The sequence below is a fragment of the Amblyomma americanum genome, chromosome 11 (assembly GCF_052857255.1).
Source record: "Amblyomma americanum isolate KBUSLIRL-KWMA chromosome 11, ASM5285725v1, whole genome shotgun sequence".
NCBI classification, from domain to species: domain Eukaryota; kingdom Metazoa; phylum Arthropoda; class Arachnida; order Ixodida; family Ixodidae; genus Amblyomma; species Amblyomma americanum.
Genome location: NC_135507.1, coordinates 15,439,446 through 15,458,713, shown reverse-complemented (window position 1 = coordinate 15,458,713; position 19,268 = coordinate 15,439,446). Strand labels below are relative to the sequence as shown.

At 50.4% G+C, this 19,268-nt stretch overlaps 1 protein-coding gene across 1 annotated transcript in view; it reads left to right on the top strand.

Moving 5' to 3' along the window:
- The first annotated feature begins 1,268 nt into the window (after window positions 1-1,268).
- Window positions 1,269-19,268, top strand: part of LOC144110679 (uncharacterized) — a 35,001-nt gene continuing 17,001 nt past the window's right edge. The window contains exons 1-13 of the mRNA XM_077643734.1: window positions 1,269-1,613; window positions 5,969-6,418; window positions 6,935-7,334; window positions 8,238-8,495; window positions 9,717-10,010; window positions 10,875-11,009; window positions 13,147-13,446; window positions 14,181-14,387; window positions 15,075-15,236; window positions 16,412-16,598; window positions 17,670-17,806; window positions 18,109-18,229; window positions 18,876-19,040. Coding sequence (XP_077499860.1) covers window positions 6,114-6,418; window positions 6,935-7,334; window positions 8,238-8,495; window positions 9,717-10,010; window positions 10,875-11,009; window positions 13,147-13,446; window positions 14,181-14,387; window positions 15,075-15,236; window positions 16,412-16,598; window positions 17,670-17,806; window positions 18,109-18,229; window positions 18,876-19,040 — 2,671 coding nt within the window. The 5' untranslated portion in view covers window positions 1,269-1,613; window positions 5,969-6,113. The remainder of the gene's footprint in view (window positions 1,614-5,968; window positions 6,419-6,934; window positions 7,335-8,237; window positions 8,496-9,716; window positions 10,011-10,874; window positions 11,010-13,146; window positions 13,447-14,180; window positions 14,388-15,074; window positions 15,237-16,411; window positions 16,599-17,669; window positions 17,807-18,108; window positions 18,230-18,875; window positions 19,041-19,268) is intronic.

Genomic DNA, 19,268 nt, shown 5'->3' with positions numbered 1-19,268 from the left:
GTGTTGGTGGTGAAAAGCATTTATTTATATATATATATATATATATATATATATACAGAGAGGTGCTTGGGGAGAGGCCCCTAGTGGGTATTGCCCCTTACAATACAAGGCGGAGTCCCTCATTCCGGGACACCATTGGTCCTGACCGCTGCGGCGCAGGTCCGCCAAACCAAGGCTTATTGGGCCGATAGTTCCTGGCAGCCGTGCAGAGCTGCCTGCCCAAACCATGTGAAAGGTGTCGGCCACCTCCCCACAGTGAGCAGCGGCCGTCAAAAGAAGTCTAAGTGCTTGAGAACCGCCAGGCACAGCTAGCAGGTTGCTTGTAAAGAGCCTAAGGAGAGTTCATCCGCCAGCTTTACCCAGTCCCTCGTAAATTCGCTATGCCGGCACAAGTGAATATTCTCCATTCTGACGGGAAAGTCGAAAGCGTCGTGATATCCGAGCTGGACAAGCACACACCGTTAGTGGTGGTGTAGACAGTGGCAGTGCAGCGATGGCGCCGAGGCTAGTGGAGAAGACAGAAGTACTTCGATCGAGACGCTGGCGTCGTTGGTCGACCCCGCGGCCATTTCTATCGGAGGAAAGAGAATTGGTTTGGCCCATCGGCTTTCGCTGATAAATGCGCTAAACCGTTAAGGTTAGCCTACAAATTTTTTTATTGACATATACATTAACGGAGATGGTGCGACTGTCGACGGCGTCGGCTGCTTCTTTTCGCCAAAGGTAACAAAAACATTGAACTATCGACATGCTGTGGCTCGGCTGGCGATGATAATAGCGGCGACGCATTCATCAACGCACTTCCACGCTACACCTTTAACGTCTGCTGTTCCACTCACGCAACGCTACTCGTAGAAATCGTAGTTTTACCTGAAATGCGAGGGCACACAGAACGTTTGCTTAAAGATCAGAATCATTAATGAGCACTTTCCTCTAGCATTGACTTGGAAGGCGACCACGAAGCTAGCGTATAGCACGAGGCTCGTGTCCGCTTGGGTCATGGCAAAGGACCACGGCATATACCGTCGGCAAAGACCGTCTGCCTTGCTAAGTGTAAAAAAAATTTCTTTTCTACCAATTATTACATTTTGACATAAAAATTCTTTTTTAGTAATCCCGCTCTTTTTATTATTATTATTTATTTATTTCGAAAAAAAAATCTTGTCCTTTTTCTGTTCAGGTAGAATCCACCGGTGTTGCGTTCCAGCGTGCTTTTCTTTTTTATTAACCGAGTACAGGCGAATAGCCGCTCGATTATTGGCCGAGCCGCTACCCCAGTGTGGGTATGTGCCATCTTTTGATTGGCTAACAACAACAACGACATATCCGCTCGGATGACATCATCATCGTCATTGAGGACATCATCTTAAACTCGTAGAACGTCGAACGGCTGCTTCCCGGATGCACGCTGTCACGGTGTGCTACGGCAGGTGTCGGATTGCGGCCGTTAGGCCTATCGCTGGTTCTTCTCTGGATGGTCCTGTGTTCAAACCTTCCAGGCTGTGCTAAGGCCCTGTCACGACCGGCGCTCGACCAGCACCGGGCGGCCAGCTTTGCGTTATTTTGCTCCTCGGGAAGCTTGAGTTCAACGAGGGATCTTTGTTTTGCCTAAGGTGAGTAACTTTTGCTCCGCGACAGCTGCGCGCTTCATCCCGAACGCCTACATAGTCTTGCGTAGAAGACTGCTCGCGCCAGCGGCAATGGCCGCACAAATTTCTCTTAAATATGTCACCAGTGGACGTGAGGACAGTAGGACTTCGAGATGCATTGCAGCGTCCCGACAGCGTTCGTCTTCTGTGAGACACGCAGCACGTTTGTGGCTCCGGTTTCCCCCTTATGTGACGCGTTCCGAGCATGACGCTCTGCCTCGGCAGCAACTATGGCCGTTCCACAACGAGTCTTATGTGCTACTTCGCCAGTGGTAGCTCAGTCACAACCGCTGCGGTTGCTGCTGCACAGGAACGCAGAACGCTGCGTCATCTGCTGCTGCTGCACAGGAACGCAGAACGCTGCGTCATCCAGTTACGGCAGGTTACCTTGTGAGGCGTTTGGCGTTGTTTTTAGCGCCGTCTGCGGCAGTTTCTTGCTGCGACCGCGCGTCCCAAGTGATTTAGGACGAAGCTAGCGCGACGCGCCGGCTATGCGCAAGGAGTGATCGCGTCATTGTGGGTGAAGTGCATGGCTCTTCGCTTGAAAAGCTAGAGCTTTAAAACGTTTCGGACGTGGCGTGGCCTCCCTTTCGTTTTCCCTACGGTGTGCTCCAGCAACGTGCACTCGAACGAGCTGTCCACGAGATTTTCTTCTATGCTGCTGCCCGCACTTTGGCGCAAGTGTAACTGCCCACGTGATATCAAAACCGACCTGCTGCTGTGGCTTATTGGTTATGAAGAAAACTATTAAACCTTACACCCTTAATCCGGGGTAGGGATAGTGCACTGACATCGCCTTAGCGTTTCGCCTCATAGAAACGCTTAGGCGCCCGTGTGGTTTGCGATGTCAGTGCACGTTGAAGATCCCCAGGCGGTCGAAATTTTACCGGGGCCCTCCACTACTGCACCTCTTTCTTCATTTATTCTTTCATTCTCTCCTTTATCTCTTCCCTTAGGGCGCCAGGTGTCCGGCGGTATGTGAGACATATACTGCGCCATTTCCTTTCCCCAAAAGAGATCTTCATTTTCATAGCGGTTACGGTGTTGCGTTGCTGAGCTCTAGGACGCGGGATGGAAAGAAAAATCTTTTGGGAAAGGAAAGATTACGTTAAATCTCTGACATCAACCCTGCCGTGGGGAAAGAGAGTAAGTAGAGAGTGAAAGAAGGAAGTGAGAGGAGGTGCCGTAGCAGAGGGCCCCTTATAATTCAGACTTCGCGGGGTACTCATTGTGAAGGACCACGGCATATAACAGTGTAGAAAGGCGAACGCCTGCTGCCAAGAAGAACGCTCGCACGTTGTGTCACGGCAGCTCTCGGATTACGGCAGCTAGGCCTATCGCTTGTTCTCTGGATGGTCCGGTGCTCGAACCTTCCTGGCTGTGCTAAGGCCCGATCACGATCGGCGCCGGACCAGCCCCGGGTAGCCAGCCTTGCGTTTATCGCTCCGAGGGAAGCTTGAGTTCAACGAGGGATCTTTGTTTTGCTTAAGGTGGGTAATTTTTGCTCCGCGACAGTGGCGCGCTTCATCGCGAATGCCCAGTAGTCTTGCGTGGAAGGCTGCTCGCGCCAGCTGCAATGGCCGCACGGATTTCTTCACAATGCGTCACCAGAGCAGGTGAGGCCATTAGTACATCGAGATGAATTAACCGGAACTGTGTGTGGCTATCTGGGAGTTCGGAAGTTGTCGAGGCTGAGCGCTAGCGTCCTTTTTTCGCTTAATCACTGGAGTGACTCTATTGCCGCTGCTCACCATACGCCACCTATAGCTTCACCTGACCTAGCGCAACCTGTTTAAAACAAAAGCTTTACTGGCCTGGCAGCAGCGTGCTAACTCTGCTGCGAGAAACGTGACGGCACAAACACGTGACGCCACTGGAGTCGTTGCCATCGCAGCCCATCGCGTGACACCGCCGCGCCGTCTTCGCCGTCGCTGCGCCGGGGCTCCGGCTACTGCCTGACCACGTGATCTAGCCGAGCCTCAGCTCAATAAAAAAAAATTAGTTGCGGCTTAACTTCTGCTGAACCTGGTTAGAGAGCGAAAGCTTTGGTGTATCGGGCAATTGTAGACGCAGCTTGGTGTCTGTAACGTTGAGTGCGTTCCGCACAGTGGTTAGTCAGCGCGCCCACCCTGGCAGGTGGCAGTTATTGGTTGATCGCGAGAGGTTGGTCACCCAATGAACGCTGCGGCATATTGCTGCTGTGCCGCGTGTCTGCCACAACGCTGTCGGCGCTAATGATTGCAGTCCACATCTCTCTCTAACCACCTCCGCGTACCTCAAAGCGCGATTGAGGCGTCCACTGACTTAGGAAGCCAGCTATGCGCCTTTCCTCAAAATCATCGTAGACTCCGATGACAGTGGCAACGCTAATGAACAGCTTTGTATATCCTGAATTAGGTAAGCAAATCCTCTGTCAAATTTTTTGTGCCGCAAAGGGTGGGAACATATGCTATTCTGAGCCTTCATGAATACTTGCCCTTTTGAAACTATAGCAATGGAAGCAGCGCCAGGCAGGAGTGGTAGTCGAACCGCAAGGCTTGTTAGAATTTAGCGGAGCTCTGCTCGAGGACATGGTCTCCGGTTCGTTGCTCGGGCTCATGCCTATGCAGACGGAAGTGGGAAAATGCTCTCTGGATATGATTTCGGCGCTCACTGACTATGCGCTACAAGCTGTTCCGAACCATTCCATTTCGATGAAGAGCCGTAATCGACTAAGTACTTGCGATTCCCAACGTGCTCGTCCTTCATCGGAAGGACGGTGCTGGCCCATAATAGACCAAGGCCCCTTGACGTAGCTCTTGCCTACAAGCTTGTCATACATCCGAAGCTATTGCTGCGGTGTTGGGCCGTTGTCGACCCTGGGCACCCATTGGCGAGTGGGACAGCACGTGTTTTGAAGCGAAAACCTTCACTACGCTAGTCAACACCGCGCTTCGCGCGAGCCCGCGTATGTCGGAGCACGAGTGACGTCACGCACGGCGCAGGTGGCCGCCGCCGACTCCGTCGCCTTTTCTCTCTCTCTCGTTCCCTAGTCACACCGAGCCCCAAGCCCCACTGCGCAGTGCCGCGCCTTTCCTCAAAATGCAACTTTCAGTTTTCTCTTTTTTCTTTCCCTCCCTCCTAAATTATTCGTTCCTTTTCGGCACGGTTCAGGTGTCCACCGAGATATGTGAGACGGTTACTGTGCCATTTCCTTTCCTCGAAAACCGAACAGAACAAGTGAGCCGACGGCGTTCAAAGAATTCATTTGCGCTTACAAATTTGCAAACGCTGTTCATTTTCAAGAAAGGAAAGGCGCACAACCGGCTCCGTGGGTCAGTGGAGACCTCAATCTCGCGTTCATGTACATGGCGTTGGTGCCAAAAGCCTGCCTTGATTGCTTTCCACACTGGATAGGCAGTGCGCCCTCCCTCCCTTCTTGGGAGGTCGCATGCAGTTAATGGTTGATCGCAAGAGATTGATCACCAAATGAACGCTGCGGCCTAGGTATTGCTGCGGTGCCGCATGTAAGCCACAACGCTGTCAGCGCTAATTCATTCATTCCACATCTCTCACCACGAATCAAATCACTTAATGAGGCGTCCACATATCCAGGGAGCCAGTTATGCGCCCTTCCTTTGCTCAACGCCATCGCCGTCTGGAACATTGTCGACGCCAACGCCAATGAACGCTCATACCTTTCGCTTTGTATATGCTGGATTAGCTGAGCTAATCCACATTAATTTTTAATTCATTCCAAGCATCCCGGTGCGATACCGGGGTGTAATTAGGAGGATTGTTGCCCCATGTGCTGGTTATTCACCCGATGCACTCCGCTGCAGTGCAGGCCCGTAATCGACCTAGGCCTAATGGTGCCCTTTACGGTCATCTTTCATCCAAAGCACTCCGCTAAGGTGTCGGCCTGTAATCGGCCTAGACCACCTAAACATGCGGCCCCGCGTGCTCGTCATCCATCCGAAGCGTTCCGCTACGGTGCCTTGCTTAGGCCACCTAGGAATAGCAGTGCTTCACGTGGCAGTCGTTCATCTGAAGCACTACGCTCCGATGCCGTTTCGCAGTATACGTAGGCCTTCGACTTTGGTAGGTCACCTCCCTTGTCAGTGGCGACTACTTGGAGGAAAAGAAGCCTCTTCCGACGCGCCGATTGCCCAACTTTCTCGTGCAAGAATCCCGATACCCCCTGGTTTTTGCAGCAGACATATAACGAGGTTTTGCGAGATGTTCGTTGTTCGTCAATTGGCTAGTTGATTTCTGTCACTCATGCCCACGATGCAGCTGCTGAATTCAGCCCTAATTACTTATGCAAAGCCTTCTCGCAGCTCGCATCAAAGGCCAAGACAGCGAGCAGCTCCGGGTCCGCCCCTCGGTCTTCTAGTTTGACTTCCGCTCAAGCAGAGGACATCGTCTAACTCAACGCAGAAGCCAGTCGCCGAGCTTGAAAGGGCAGGATTGCCACCTGCCACTATGGCGCCTCCTGCAAAGCCGCTGCTTCCGGGTCCGACGCCACCGATGTCCGTGTTTTGCGCTCGCGACCGGGAGGACAACTGCCGGGAGATGGCGCTGCGCGTCCATTGCCTGGACGCCGGCTGGGGCACGCCGACAGCATCTCAGCTTCGGCGGCTGCTCGGTCTGCAGTGCGCCGTCGGCCAAGTAGTGGCCGGAGACCGCTGCGAGGTGGCAGTCTACGAGAGCCCCAACTGGACGGCAAACGTGACGCTGCAACTCGAGCGGTCACCCAAGGATTCGTTCATGCATATCGTACTTAAGTGGTAAGTGCTCAACAAGTACTTCTGGCTTTGCCCTTAGCCAGTCTTCGGGCGGCTTCAGCTATCATATTTTCCAAGCATCTCCTGTCGCGTAAGTTGAGAAACTCTTCATATGCGCTGACATGGGTCCAAAAGTCGGAGGTGAGCAGATTTGTGCGCACTGGAACTAAGGTGACTGCAGTGCCATTTGAGCAATCCAGATGAATTGTGAAGCACTGCTCAGAATATGGTGATCGAGGGGAAGAGGTTGTAGAGCTTCATAAACAACTTACTGCGGAAATTATTATCGGCACCTCCGTCTGCTCAGTCTCAGACACCGGGGGGCGTTTATGCAGGCATTTTTATTCAGAATTTCTTGCCTGATACAATTAATGAACTGTCGAGTTCTGTGTGCTCATAGCCGCCGTATTGAGGTGGTTTGGGGTGGTGAGAGTGCCGTCATTTGAGTTCGAACATATGTCTTCATGAGCCTGTACCAGATTTTGGTTCCGCGCGTCAGTTTTACTTTTACATCCGCAGGTGCGGCCAGTACCCGGACGCCTCCAATAACGGCGCGGCTGCGGGCAAGTCTGGCCCGCCAGAATGGTGGCTCGCATCCGAGGAGCTCGAGAAGTTCTGTGACCCGTACAGCACCAAGGCAGCCATGGAGCACAAGGACGTACCCGTAAATGCGTTCGCCCTCGGATGCTTCCTCGGGTACAACACTTTTGTGGCGCACTTTGACAGCACCAACACCATGACGCCTCCGCCACCGCCCTCGTCGTCCAAGTCTTCGCCCTCCCCCTCCGGCAAACAAATGTCTTTGAAGCGGGGAAAGAAGGGAAGAGGGGCCAAGTCTAGCTCCCCTTCAGAAGGGACAAGCTCAGCAGGGACGGCCTCTTGTCCCAACAGTGAGCTGACCTCGTCTGAAGGCTTTAAGGTGAGACGAGGTTCCAGTAGGGTGTTTTCTGACGGATTCCATTTTGAAGTTTGAGTTATGGCAGCGGTGGTTGCATGGTGGCAGGTCATGGGAATAAACTGCATTGCAGTCTGTGAGGACAAACTGTCTTATGCTAAAAATAGCGTGTGTTTCTGCTGGGAAAATAAATAGACTCGATGATGCTGAGTGCCCGAGTCGAAAGGAGGATATGAGAAGGCTAGTCAGGACTTGTCAATGAATCTTTGCTCTGGCGTCGCCTTGCTATATCAGGCGATACGAGGGCAGTGGCAGCTCATAGGAACATTAAATCTAACGCTCTTCTCCCTGGACAGGTCTTCTGTGTGTCATGGCAAGGCAAAGCTTCGTGCCTGATGCTCACACACTTTGGAACATGGGCCACTTATCCATTCATCTGGTTCATTACATGTCTAGTTGGCTTGCTTGACAAGCAGCATAAATTGCTGTGGGAATTCAATTCTGTGAAGAGCGGCTCTAGAAATATTTATAAACACTAGTGAGAGGGGAAGGGGGAGTGCTTTACACAGCGTCGATTTCAAACAACCGACTTTATGTACTCCTTCCCGTATAAACGACCTCCAATTCGCTGTGCAATTTTTCTTAGGGAACAGCGATTTGGGGTGACGAGGCTAGGTTGCATGACATCGCAAATGACGAGGCAATGTATCCTTAGTCTTAAGAGAGGACTCTGAAGGCCTGTGATATATTGTGCTTACACTACATAAAGGACTTCGATGGCATGGAATGTATTAGCCACACTGCATGATTTGGCAAGTGCAAAACTGTACCAACATGGATAGGCATGCTAAAAAGTACGGCAGGTTCGCAGTAGGAGCGGAATAATGCGGTTTAGGCCCTTTTTCTGAATGCCTTCTCTTCCACCAGGTGACGCAGTGCAATGCGCACTTTGAGCACTTTTCCAATGGGTTGTACCTGTACTTCGTGGATGCCCGCAAGCGGAGCTCCACGCTGTTCCGGCTGCTGGTGCAGTACTCGACCATCTGCCGCATTATCCTGCGCAAGACGTCGCCGACATCCACTATTGTCTACCTGCAGCTGTTGCACCCGCCGCTGCTTTACAAGGTGTGTGCCGGCAACAGCGCCACCAGCCAGTGCAACCGCGAAGGCGACTACCTGCCACAGGTAAGCAGTGCTATATCGTTAATTGCTTTCAATGGACTAAAAGAGAAAACCTGACTGTCTGCAAACACACTTTAGTACTCTTACGGTTTCCCCTTCTGCTACAATTCCCTTTAGTCGTAGAGTTCTGCATCATTGCGTAGAAGGGCAGCTGTGGGGCACGGAATATCTAAGGACTGCGAGGAAAGCTGTATAGAAAACTGTAACAGTGACTGCTGTGCTGAAGGGGATAATAATGGGTGTAAAACGTATTTTAGGCGTCACCGGTCTTCATGACCACTACCAAGAGTGGGCATACATTCTTTCGCTTCTGCGTCCTCTGCTCCTTGTGCACATTCACTCTAACCGCCTAGCCTTTGTTTCCCAGTTACTGGTATCTCAAATTTTTTTTCAACAATGTCCCGCTGCCCTTCTTTCTCGAGAGGCAGTAACGGACATCGGGCCATGGGAATCCACACAAAAATGCCAAAACGACTACGCCAGTAATGTCCAAAATTTAATTTTACACGAAAAAAGCTCGAACAGATTTCACCCCACTGCAGGAGGAATTCGTCAGGTGCACTGCATTTGCAGCCCTTTTTTCTCGATAAGCAGTAACGGACGTCAGGCAATGAAAATACACACAAAAATGCCAATACGACTACGCCGATAATGTCAAAGTTTAATTTGATGAGCCCAGAGCCCATATATCCTTATCCCATTCACAGAGCAAAGTGATAGTGTGACAGTACAGTCGTGACTTCACTGATTTTTGTTACACAAGCATAAAGTTATGACAGTGGTGGCTCTAGAAGCTCCTTCCTAATACGGCCATTAGCGTAGATGATGGGCGCTGAACTTAGGTCAGTCATCAACATCATCATTAGCAGTAGTATAACTGCGCCAACACAGGACAGAGGCTTTTGCTCATCTCCCCAATTAACCCTGTCCTTTGCAGCAGCGATCACCTTATCTCCGCAAACTCCCTAATTTCATCCGCCCATATTAGTCTCTCCCTCCCACTGCTACACTTTCCTTGCTCTGTTACCTTAAGTGACCATCTTTTATCGTGTATTAGCATTACGCGCCCTGCCAATGGACTGCAATGCTATTCTTGATTTCGACCAGAACATCATTAACCTGAGTTTGTTCCTTGACCCGTGAAATAATAATAATAATTGATTCCAGTCAGCCTCAAAATCGGCCGCACAACAGCTTGCTCACCCACCACCTTGCCTGTCGCAGTTCGACCTGTCCGACACCACCCCGTGGGACCGGGCCGTCGAGTTCGGTGAAGGACCCTTCAAGTGCGGTGCCGACGTCCTGGGCAGGAGCCGCGTTATGCGCCTGACTCTCAGCGGACCGCGCCACTGGGCGCCTCTCAGCAACCTGATCCTGCGCACGCGCAAGAACGCGCAGGTGTTTTACGCACCCGTGCGCGAGTTGCAGGCGCGCGAGTTGAAGGCAGTGGCCAGGCCCAGCGTGAAGGACTTCGGCGTCGTGTATGCCTTGCTCAGCGTCTGGTCTGAGAGCTTTCAGGTAGGGATCTAACTTATTTCTTATAAGCTCTACCCCAAGAACAGAACAAAGGTCAAAAGTGGACGGATTAATAACGTTCCAGGACGTCGGCATGAAACCTTCGATCCTCTTGAACATTTCTTGTTCTTGTCACATTCAAACTTCTCGCTTTCTGCAGAGTAAGTTAAGACATACAAGAGAGACAGTACAAGACACCCTTTGCGTGTCTCTATATCCGTCGGAATTGGATCAATACATCACATAATTTCCATGCACATGACCTCCAGGAGATTCATGTCAAGTACGTTCTAAACGTATCTGCCGCATTGGCTCAGTGGTCACGGTGCTCGGCTACTGACTCGGAGGACCCGGGTTAAATTCCGGTCGCGGCTACCACGCTTCAGTGGTGGCGAAACGCAAGGGCCCGTGCGGTGTGTGCTGTCGTTGGTCGTTAAAGATCCGCAGGTGGTCGGAATTACTCCGGAGTCGCCTACTGCATCGTCCCTCGTAAGCTAAGTCGTTTCGGGACGTTCCCTCCATACCAAACTATACCACTCTGAATGAGGAATTAATAAGGATTATCGCGAGTGATTGCATATTCCTTCCAAAATAAGGGTTATACCGATGGGTAACCCCGATGATGTTCGTTCGGGGATATTCTTCGTTGGCGGTTCTGGCATATCGTGCTGTGCCATGACCTGGGGTAAATATAAAACTGCGTCACTATTCTAAGCGCGTATTTTTGCGGACCTACGGTGTCATTTTTGTTTTCAATACGGAGCTCCCCGAAGCGAAGTAGAATTAAGCGGGCGGACGACTCGAACGGCGCTTGAAAACTGCACCGTCGAACGCGGAAGAGCAACACGTGGATTACTGCTTTTGCAGGTCACCGATGAGCTCGCGATGGACGCTCAGAGCTGCCGGGAAACGCTCCTCGAGTTGGCTGCGCACGCCGAGGAGTGTCCCCGTGCCTTGGAAGAAGCCCTCTTCGAGATCTATTTCTCGCTTAGCCAGGGAAAGGTGAGAGCCCGGTTGGCAGGCTGGCTTTAACAACAAAAGCTTAAGGGCCCTCTTAACGTCCGTAGCCCACTCGCCTCGCACCTGACCAATTTTGCGCCACCTATACATGGATGAAAGGAAAAGCACGATTGCCCAGTGGCGTTAGTATAGGACGCTGTTGTAATACTCTCGGAATTAAGTTTTCCACACATCAGGCACCACCGAACGCTCATTAACGGGCGTTCAGTAACATTTGTTTTCTGAACTGTGTTAAGTAAGCCTTTATTTCATAATTCTGTACTAAAGGCAGCAGCAGAACACGGGTTTTTTTTTCTTAGAGCGAAAGCTCGACTGTTCACACTACAACTCCCAAGGTGAAGTTCAGTGCGCGTTTCACCTTGAGCCGGTGCAACGAAGGCGTGGCAAGGAACTTCATAATACGTAACTCGCTGTGAAGAGTCGCCGCAGCTGCGCTCGCTGCAGGCCTCCTCGTTGCTCTGCCACGTGTCTAGCAAAAGGTACAACAGTTGCTTGGCTGGCGCGTGGTCTCTGTCTCGCCATGGATAACACGCGCACCAGACCGACTCCGGGGCCAAACCATATATACCCATGTTTAACAGAGCTTTCGCTTGTATCACCAGGTTCAACAAGCGCTAAACATCTGCTAGTTTTTTTTTTTAGATTGAAGATTGTAACTACAGATGTGTTTTATGCAGCAGATTATGTTCAGTTTGTGCCCATGACAAAACTACGCGCATGTGTGCAGTTGTAGAACCTCGTTTTTTCTTTGATAGTGACGGTAAAATTAGGTCAGCGGCAACGTGAGGAAGCCACTGTAACGAATTATCAAAAGAGAGTGAAAGAAATTACATTCAAGTGAAAGTTTGCAATATCCTCTTTCTTGGGAACGCGCGACCGACGAGAAGCGATGGACCTCCTCCACCATGTTGTTCACTAGGAAGCGCAAAACATGGACGAGGGACAAAGTTGGGGACACAAAAACACGTTCACGTTCGCTTGTGTCCCCTCCTCCATCCCTCGTCCGTTTTTGCGCTTCCTAGTAAACAACATGCACCACCAACTAGCCCGGTAGCTTGTTCTTCTGAACTCCCCCACCAGTTTCCCCAAGATGAACACCTGAGAGGCACCCGCTTCTTTCCCGACGAAGTTGTTACAAGTGTAGTGCGCTGTTGGCGTCAACATTCCGCCTCATTCCTTTACGACGACTTGCAGACTATATAGGGCAATGGTAGCGGAAGTGGGGACTACCAGAGACTACACCGAAAAGTGACGTGCTGCTTTCTTACCAGTTTCACTTGAATGTTCTAAAGATGTTGTATCTGCATTATTGTCAGCACATTGTTTGCCGTGACCAAGCTTGCTCACGAGATTTTTCTTTACAAAATTCGAAGTCCGGTTTCCTGTATTTTCTCTGAATATCGTAAAAACTGTAGATAACGCTTGCTTTCATGCATGCGAGCCACCGATGTCGGAAATTTTTGATTGTGTGCCTGATAGTTGGATAAATAGCTTAGAAATGTGTACACGCTGATATTAAAATAGCTGCTCTTTGAACTGTTGCAAACAAATGAGGGGATAGGTCGTGCTATCTCTTTCACCGTGCTAGCGTACGGTGTATACCGACGTTCAGGGAGCGCTTGTTCAAAAGGTCTTAGTGTAACACCGCGCTGGCGCCTGGGAAACCTCTGATGTTGGTGCAGAGCTGCATGACATGGTGCAGACTGCGCTGCTGTAAGGTAGCTGACAAGTGCGCGATATTACAGAACTGAACGAGCTGATACACAAGAAACTCAGTATTAAGACATATGATCGGTTGACGACTCCATGTATAAATGCAGTATGCTAATTGTGTGATAATAGGGGCACATGGATATGCGAATAGTATGTAGCTTAGCGATTTTCAGGAGATAGATCTCAGGGTGTCATTTTAAGCGGAAAGTGAGAGAAATAAAATTACTTTACACGTAAAAAGTGGCGGTGAATTTTTGATTTTTTTTTCATTTCCTTCGGGCTACAGTCTCTTTCAATGCTTTGTGTATATCAACACTATCACCTCCTTTTCGTACCGATCACTGTGCAACGCTTCTATATCCAGCATGTCAAGAACAATGTCCTTGTGGCACGGTACCACGCGCAGGTGTTCTGGTTCCGCACCGCCCTGGAGCACCTGTACTTCCGGTATCGAGCGCACCGGCAGCGCGCCGACGTTTTCACAGGCTCGGTGATCGCCCAGGAGCTACCGTCCCACATGGTCAAGGTGCGCAAGGTGATCCTGACGCCCACTCGGCGCGTCTACATGCCCCCTCAACTTGTGTGCAAGAGCCGTCTGCTTCAGCACTTCGACCCAGATTACGCCCTGCGCATCGTCGTCCGGGACGACGATTGCAAGCTCATCTCCTTTTCGCTGGGAGCCTGCAAGGACGACTTTCTCAGCGCGGTACGTTGTTCGGAGGCTCATGATCGCCCAGTTAACAAGTAGCCGTAGCGTGCTTAATTTTTTGTTTGGAAAATGCAGTAGCTGAAGTCTCAAAAAAAAAAATGGCTGGCGGTTTAGCATTGCTAATCATGAAAGACTGGGCGAAAGCACTGTTTTTTTCACATGGACACCACCACCACGTACCTCAGAGCGCTGTTGAGGCTTCCTCTTACTCAGGGATCCAGTTATGTTCCTCCCTCTCTTCAAAACCGACAGTCTAAACATTCCAGTGGTTTCGAGAGAAGTAAAGGCGCGTAACTGCCTCAAATTTTAGGTGGACAGCGCCGCCTATTCACAGTGCGACTGACGTGTCCACTCACCTAGTGAGCCAGTAATACACTTGCTACTGAAAGGCCTCACACGCACAGACACCGCTGATACCCGAGGAGTGCGGCTAATGCTTTCGCACTGAAAAGCACAGGGAATCAGAATTTCATGCGCGTTAGCAGTAGTGCTACATTTCAGTCTCACATTGATGAGCTTCTATTTGCCTATTGTAATTTGGTTTCACCGTAGCTATTTCGTTCCGCTGCTGTATGGATCCATGTAGATGAAGTGCAGAGGAGGGCAGATAACTGCATGAAGATATTGGGTAAGAACACTGAGGAAAGTTATACATGGGATGTGCTCCTTGCAGTGAAAGTGTAAAGCGTCCATTTAAGACCTCTCTTCAACCTTGGGCTGGTTTTCTGTAGGTGATCAAGCCTCCGCTGTCGTCCGGCCTGAAGATTGGTGGCCGCCGGTTCATGTTCCTGGGCTGCTCGACGAGCCAGTTGCGCAACCACGGCGTCTGGTTCTACGCGCACGACAATCAGGGCCGCACCGCGGAGCAGATACGTGATGGAATTGGCGACCTCTCTACCATCCTCAGCGTGCCCAAGTTCATGGCACGGCTCGGACAGGTCAGAGGCCATTGACGTTCTTGTTGAGAGAGGACACGGGAAAAGCGACTAAATCGCATGACAGTGTGTGAGGGAATCTCTTCTTCTCTTTTAGTAATGGAGATTTTTTGTTTGCAAGAAGGCTGAGCCAAGTGTCTCTGCCATTCACCATCATTCATCACACTTTCGAGGCCACGTGCATTGCGTAAATCCATATATGTTTGGATGGCATTGTAGCAATGTGAGCCCTTCATTTATCAGTGGTCCGCAGATAGCAGGCTCTATGGGCACTGACTTGTAGCTGACTGTGAAATTATCCACAATATCATAACTTATACCTTGTGCATTTTCGAATCGAATGCGGGAGTATCAAAATGCTCTAGAGGGGGAATGAAAAGTAAGACTAGCGTTCATAAATAATTACAACACTGCGCTGACTGTGCTCTGAGATCTAATGAGGCAAATCAGCCTCCTTTTTGAGTAAATAATCCTCATTTTAGAGTACTAGTTCTTATTATTGAGGTGTTGTTTCCATTACACACTTTCTACTTCTGAGAAGCCACTCTTTAATGTTCTCTGTACTTGCGCAAATGTTTGACAAGTTTCAAAACTCCCAGCTGCACAACCATGAATTCTGTATCACCAATCTTATAGCCAGCCAGCTATGGCGAAGTGGCCCACTCGGGAGACCTCTTTTCCTGCGTGCAGGCCTTTTCGCAGTCGTTGGGTCTGCTAACGGTCCCGAGCCAAAACACGTCTGTGGAACCGGACATCCGGCACGCGGCCCCTGGCTGCAGCAGCAATGGTTCCCGTCGCGAGTACATCTTCAGCGACGGCATAGGGCGAATATCGCCCGCCCTGCTGCGCAAGGTATGTATATTATCGTACTTATCGACAGCCAGTCTAAACTTACTATAACCTTTGCTATTGTGTCGCTGAGGTCACCAAGGCAGGCGTGGCTATGCCGGCGGTGATTTTGCCCGCGCGCCAAGTTGCTCCCACGTGGGTAGGGGTGAAATTCGCCAGTGCAAAAACGCTCCAGTGCAATTAGTACGACTCGACATGAATCGACTAGAGAAATTGCAGCGTGCCAAGACATTGCCAGGCCCTTAGCGGCAGGGCTTTCTGAAAAATTCCTTGTTTTTACACCGCTGCCAACGCTCATACATTAGCGTTAGACACCCGGTAACAGTCCTGTGTGAGAGAGATAGGGATAGAGAGAAAACGTTTATTGCCACGAGTCAAAACCGCACTTCAAAGTAGTCATCCTCCGCAGCGTGTCTGTCCGTCGGCTGGGATCGCGAAGGTCACGGAAGCAGACAGAGCTTGAGCGATGGTTTCACTTTGCACTTAACTTGGGAGGGGGGGGGGCACAGTCCTGAGAGTTTTTTTTTTGTTAACAGCAGAAGCCTTTCTTTCCTGCCTCGCGCCTCCCACAGCCGTCTTATCCGATCCAACTTCCTGACAGGAACAGTCTACCCAGGACTCTGCCGCCCATGACAATGCTTCGCTTCTTTTGGATAGGAGGAGCTATCGTATGTCTATTGTGAGCAGTGCATGTGTTACCAATGTCCAAGTACTGCCCAAGTCTAATGTATACTTATGCACCATTCATGGGACAGGTTTCTGCTCCTTGAACTGCAGAAGCCTGTGATGCATAGGCATATGATGTTGTTTTTCAGCGATAGCTGTATACGATACTTCCTCAGCGGCAGGCAGTGTCACCGTCGGTGGTGACTGCTATGTCCTAACTAAAAATCGCCTCTTTGCCGTTTAGAAAGTCTAGAGATGTTGCTCTCAGCAGTGTTTCCTTCGTACTTATAATTATCCGGCGGATCTGGATTTTTACCCTAAGAAAGTGAAAGATGAGCACCAGGCCAGTAGAAAGCATGTACCGATACAGAACTGGGAATCAGGTAATCCCGCAGCTCATGCATATGAAAAGGTCCTGGCGGTTTTTCATATTTTTGTTTTAGTATAACGTATGGAGTGACCTAAGTACGTAGTCGTTCGTCGACGCCTTAATTGTCTGCCCTCTTCCGCAGGTCCACCACGCCTTGGAGCTGGAGGAGGGCGAGGAGCCGTGCGCCGTACAAATCCGCTACGGCGGCTGCAAGGGAATGCTGTTGCTGGACCCGACGCTGAGCGGCCGCCGCGTCGTCTTCCGCGAGAGCATGCGCAAGTTCCACTCGGACCACTCCGACCTATACGTGCTGAAGACGAGCAAGCCGCGTGCGTAGCCTTTATGCGCTATGACCGCGACTATCGACAGAAAGATTAAAGAAGCATTTGGAGCCGGAGACAGATAATTCTCCCGTGCTCTCTCCCCCAGCCCACTATATTCGGATGCAACTGAAGAGCGAGTCGGCTTCTCCCCGTCAGTCAAAGGACTCCCGGACTCCCTTCCAGCCAATGGCGACGGCCGGCTCTCATGACCCTGCTAGCGTGATAACGCAAGGAGTGGCGCGACAATGCAAGGATGGGACTATCCGCGACCATAGAGGGAGTGAACAATCGCTTTTCATCTGGCACTTCCAGCATGTCACGCTAGCAGGATCATGAAAATCGGCCGCCGTCATTGGCTGGAAGGGGGTCCTTTTACGGGTGAAAGCCGCTTCGTTCTTCATTTGTATTGGACTGCAGTTACGCTGTGACCTACTGGGCTTGCGCTGGGCTCCTTACGAGTATCTGAGCGAATTTTCAGCTATCCATAGTTCGGGGTGCTATTCCACGCTTACAATGAATTGTCGTGCAGAGCATCCCACAATTGCTGTTGAAGTTTAGTGCCGTTTTTTTTTCAGGTGGTCAGGAACAGTCATCGAGAAAAGTTTACCGGGAGGAGTATTGTAGACAATTTTTTCCTCTGGGTCAGATAAACCTGATAACTGAAAGGCCAGATAACGGGAGGGGTATTCAGTCTCTAACCGCTGGAACGAATACCAAATGAATCCATAGTGATGAAAGACTATGGTTATTTGCGCGAAAATTTCAATGCACATTTACCTCCCAGTGATGCGCTTACACAGCTGACTTAGAGCTTGAAATTTTGGTAGTCGTGCACTGTTCTGTATTTTTCTCCTTGCTACAAGTAAACAGAACGCATAGTCATCGAGCCACAGTATGTTACGAAGTGTGACGGGGGACGCCTTCTTTCTGCGGTGAACGTCGTTGATTCAGTAGTGAGCCTAATCCGTGGCATGCATTGCAAATTGTAGGAATGGATTATTACAAGAGAGTCGCATTTTGAGCGTGCTTCCCCGACAGTATATTTACGCCCATGGTGATTTGCCGTGCTCCTCGCAGGCGTTCTTTACCTGAACCGACCCATGATCACCATCTTGGAGCAGAGTGGCATTAAGCCCGACGTGTTCTTGACGCTGCAGAACAAAATCCTCGATTCCTTCATCGACAGCATGATGGATCCCCACGAGGCCGCACAGGTGAGAAATTTTTTCAAGATTGCAGCTTTTGTGCCCTGTGTGGTGTCAGTGTTCGCAATGTTATACGTGTAACTGAAGCTCATGTACGACAGCCGATCCCCTACTAGACGAATAACTGAACCCTATGTACGACAGCTGATCCCATTTTAGTTGAATTACTGAAACCCATGGTCGACATACAATCCCGTTTCAGTTGCAGTTTAAGGAAGAATTCAGGATTTTGGTGACGGGGGCTACGACCTATGAAGTGGGACGCTGCTTGTAAACTGATAACGAAACTGGGCGCCTTACTAACTGCGCAGGTTCTCTGCTCCTACTGCGCCATGCGTCTCCCATACAAGGAGCTGGCCGGCGTGGGCATCGACCTAACAATCGAGCCCTTTTTTCGGGCTCTGGTTCGAGCCGTCAACAAGAAGGTCCTCAGTGAGTGAAACGCACAAGCTTAACCGCTTTTGTTCATTTCGTAGTCTACGAAGAAGGTGTAGAGTGGCAGCACCCTGGCCCAGACTTTGTCCTTTTGTTGATCAGTTACGCTAATTTTCCGGACCTTTCAGAGTTATCTCAAAGTTGTAATTTCTTCACCGGATGCCCGTTGTCGGTTTTGTGTGATGTTTAGTGTAATAATAAGATTCTTACCATGAGGTTAATGTTACGGACAATACATTAAAAGTTCTAGGTGGCACCACCGAGAGCCAGTCACTTGCAATAGCCAGGCCTATAGCGGTAATTGTTACAGTCGTTGCCCTTTGCATCTAGCATCACCACACATTTCTAGGTGTTATCTGGTGTTAAATGCCTTCAATCAGTGTCACAGTGAACAACAGTGATTTTTGGCCTGCGTACGATCCTTGTAATAGCCGACGAATGCATATATGGCACCTACAGGACCGGCTTAACATTCAGCGCAGTCAAAGATGGCCCATAAAGATCAATGTTTCCCGAGGCAAAGTACCTCAGCTCGTAAGGCATCGAATGGCCCCCAGGGAGCTTGTCGAAACTTCTCTACAGCAGCATGCGTGAACGATGAACCCTTTCTTCTTCACGCCGGATAATGTATGCGCCTTTGCAGAGGAACTGAGGACCAAGGCTCGTATTCTGGTTCCTCCGAACTACGGGCGCACCATGTTCGGCGTGCTGGACGAGACTGGCACGCTCGAGTACGGACAGGTGTTCGTCCAGTACTCGAACGACATGCTGCGGTACAAGATCAAAGACCCCGCAACCATCCTCGAAGGTATCCCAGCAACCCGTTTTCGTGCTAGCAAGCATAGCCTGCATGGTCTCAGGATGTATGAATGTGAACGTAGTTAGAAATTGTAGGGGCATTAAGTGCCTGAGTACATGCTTTGAAGGCGTATGCAAACGTGCTGCGTGTTAGCGGGCGGTTGTCGCAGAAATTTAGACTCTTTTAGTCAGATATAAACATATATTTCTCCGACGGTACTATCAAGTTATTGCAGTC